Genomic DNA, 3,059 nt, shown 5'->3' on the forward strand with positions numbered 1-3,059 from the left:
GGGGCGCGGGCCGCCCCCCCGAAGCCGGCCGTGCCCGCCGCGTGGACGCTGTGAGGACCGAGCCGACCGAGCCGGCGCTTCCGGCGGGAACAAAGGCGGGCGGGGGCCGGCTCCGGCGGGTCTGGGGGCTTCGGACGGGGCGAGGGCCTGTCCGTCTGCCAGCACCTCCCGGGGCGGGTTGGCGCGGGGCCCCCTCCTCCCTTCGCCCGCGGGGTTCTGTCCGGTGCGGGCCGCCGGGCGGGCGCGGGGGTGGCGCCCTTTGTCGGAGGCTCCACTGTTGGTTGGGGCGCAGGCCAGAGGGGTGGCTTTGTGCGCAGGTGGAGCTGGAGCGGGCAGCCCGAGCGACCTGGACAGGGGCCGAGGAGCAGGCGTGCGGGGAGGCGGGAGGCGGGAGGCGGTAAACATCTGTTTGAGCCTGCCGGTTTGCTGAGAGCGGAGTGGTTGTTGTGTGTGTGTGTGTGTTTGGGGATGGGGCAGGAGTTCCAGCAAGGCTGGGCCTCTGGGTCTGACCCGAACTGCTCCTCCAACTCCACTGGGGCTCCCGGAAGGACCAGGCCCCGGGTGGGGTGGGGGCAGGCACTGGATAAAACAGTGTGGGGTGGGTGGGTGCTGTTCAGAGGGACCAGGGGTGCGGTGCGGGAGGCCCCGAGTGTGACTGGGAATTGAGGCTCGTCACAGAAGAGGGGAGTCTGAATCTGGATCTTGAAGGGCGAGTAGGAGTTCTCCGTGTGAGGAGGGGTGGCAGTCATTCCAGGCAGAGGCCGGAAGTGTGAAACTGAAAGAACCTGCCAGGTTTCTGGGAGAGCAGCTGGAACATGAGTAAGAAGAGGCTGTTAAGCAGCAGGGCCTGGAATGTAGGGCCCTGCGGGCCTGGGTTAACCCTGAGGCAGGCAGCCTGCCCCTGGAGACCATGCACTGGGTGGCCCCTGCCCGAACGATGCTCCAGGCTGACTGGGAGACTGTGTGGATCCCAGTCAGCCCACCAAACGATTGTTTGGCGAGTGTGCGGCCCCCACCCCTGGCTGAGACATGTCCTCTTCCCTTTTTATTGTAGTTTCATGGCGGCCGAGGAGATGCACTGGCCCGTCCCCATGAAGGCCATTGGTGCCCAGAACTTGCTGACCATGCCTGGGGGTGTGGCCAAGGCTGGCTACCTGCACAAGAAGGGTGGCACCCAGCTGCAGCTGCTCAAATGTGAGTCCCCTGGGTGGTGGGGAGCACAATGGGAGGACGTGGGGACAGAGCTGAGCCCCACTGGACCTCCTTGGCCAAGCACCCTTCCTTTCTGAGCCTCTTCTTCCTCCCTTACCTGGTGGGCCCTCCAGAATTTCCCTTCTCTCCCTGCCGGCACCCCCTCGGGGCCCTGAGGTTGGCCTCCCCAGCCCCCAGGACTGTGGAAGGGTCTGGAGTGGTGCAGCGGGTGGAGATAGGAGGGCATTTGGTGCACAGTGCTGACCAGCTGGACAAGGGAGCTTCAGCCTGTGGCCAGGGGTGGGAGCCCTCGTTGGCCTGGTAGGTCTGGCCCCTGGGTGGTGCCCTCGCCTTATCAGGTGGGTGTTCAGTGAGTCAGGCAGTCACTCCGTCTGCAATGAACCCACGTACCAGGCCAACAGCCATCTGGGTGCTGGACCTCCAGAGCTTCATGAGACCGGGGCTCTGGTGCCTAGGACAGCAGGCTGGGAGAGGGAGAGAGCCCCCAGGCCTGGGAGATGCCCAGGCTTCGAGACACTGAAGCCCAAGAGCATCGGGGCCTTGCCCACCCCTCTGACCAGCCACGAGCGTCCCATGCCTTTGCTCAAGCTGTGCCCTTTGCCAGGAACTCCCCGGCCCTGTGCTGCCTGGTTGAGGTGCCTCAGGCCGACTGGTTTGGTTTCTCTGTGGGCTCCAACTGGTCTGCCCTCCTCTTTGAACAGGGAGCCTCCAAGGAGGGGCTGTAAATGAGCCGCTTCCAGGCATGGGAGGGGCTGCTCAGGGATGGGGCAGTAGCCCCAGGGGTTCTCACCATAACTGGCTCCACACCAGTGGCTTTTGTTGGCAAGATCTCTGGGCATCTTGCCCCCAGCCTCGCTCCACCCAGCAAGGCGGCTCTGTGGCCCCCCTGGGCCTCTGGCCCTGGCTCTGCCCTTCCTTGAGCCCCTTTAGTCCCTTGTCCCTCGGGCCTGCGGTAGCACCACACAGCCCCCTGGATCTCCCCTGCCCCGGAGGGACCAGCATGCCCATCCATCTGTCAGCATTTGGCCCCACGGCGGAGTCCTGGGGTGGGGGCAGGAGGCCCGGCCTGGAGCCGCCCAGGGCCCCCGGGCGCGGTCCCTGGAGCGGGGCCTGCGCCCGGCCCAGCCGCTGCCCGCGCGCCCACAGGGCCTCTGCGCTTCGTCGTCGTCCACGAGCGCTGCGTCTACTACTTCAAGAGCAGCACGGCCGCTTCCCCGCAGGGCGCCTTCTCGCTGCGTGGCTACAGCCGGTGAGTGCCCCTGGGCCCGCCCCCGGCTCCCACCCGAGCGAGTCCACTGGCTGCCTGCCCGCTGCCCCTGGGCTCGCCCCGGCTCCCACCCAAGGCGAGTCCAGGCTCTCCTGAGATAGTTCACGCCCCCAGCCCTCCTGGTTCACACCCCCGGCCCTTCGGGGCGCGCCCAGCCTCCGCTGCTCCATCCTAGCCTCGGGCCATTGCCGAGGGCCTGGGGTCGGGGTCGCAGCCCGGTGACTTCTTGTCCCTCCTTCCTCCCCACCTTTTCCCCCTCAACCACCTCCCCCTCCTTCTGGTCAAGAGCCCAGCCCGGTACCCCAGACCCTGCCCCAGGCCCCCCTGGCTCCCGGGGCCTCCCAGGCTGGGGCCAGTTCCCTGCTGCAGGCTACCAGTCTATCAGTTGGCCAGGAGCCTGCCCTCAAGGAGCTCTCTGACTCATGGGCACTGGGCCTCACCCCCCACTTCCCCCCCCCCCCCGGGGGATGGGGCATGTTGGGATGTGTGGGCCCACCCACGGCCTTGGGCCTGCACGCGGTGTGGGAGGGGGTCAAGTGTTATTCCTGCCTCTAGGTCTTGGGGTCACACCACCCAGGCC

At 67.2% G+C, this 3,059-nt stretch overlaps 1 protein-coding gene across 2 annotated transcripts in view; it reads left to right on the forward strand.

Moving 5' to 3' along the window:
* The window catches only part of SH3BP2 (SH3 domain binding protein 2), a 16,692-nt gene that overhangs the window by 4,644 nt on the left and 8,989 nt on the right, over positions 1 to 3,059 (forward strand). Inside the window, exons 2-4 of one of the 2 annotated variants that reach the window (XM_007471624.1) lie at positions 2 to 50; positions 1,055 to 1,194; positions 2,359 to 2,461. In XM_007471624.1, the coding sequence (XP_007471686.1) occupies positions 2 to 50; positions 1,055 to 1,194; positions 2,359 to 2,461 (292 nt within the window). The remainder of the gene's footprint in view (position 1; positions 51 to 1,054; positions 1,195 to 2,358; positions 2,462 to 3,059) is intronic. The other variant, XM_007471623.1, reaches the window with a different exon arrangement.

Source organism: Lipotes vexillifer, unplaced genomic scaffold (genome assembly GCF_000442215.2).
Source record: "Lipotes vexillifer unplaced genomic scaffold, Lipotes_vexillifer_v1.1 scaffold328, whole genome shotgun sequence".
NCBI lineage: Eukaryota > Metazoa > Chordata > Mammalia > Artiodactyla > Lipotidae > Lipotes > Lipotes vexillifer.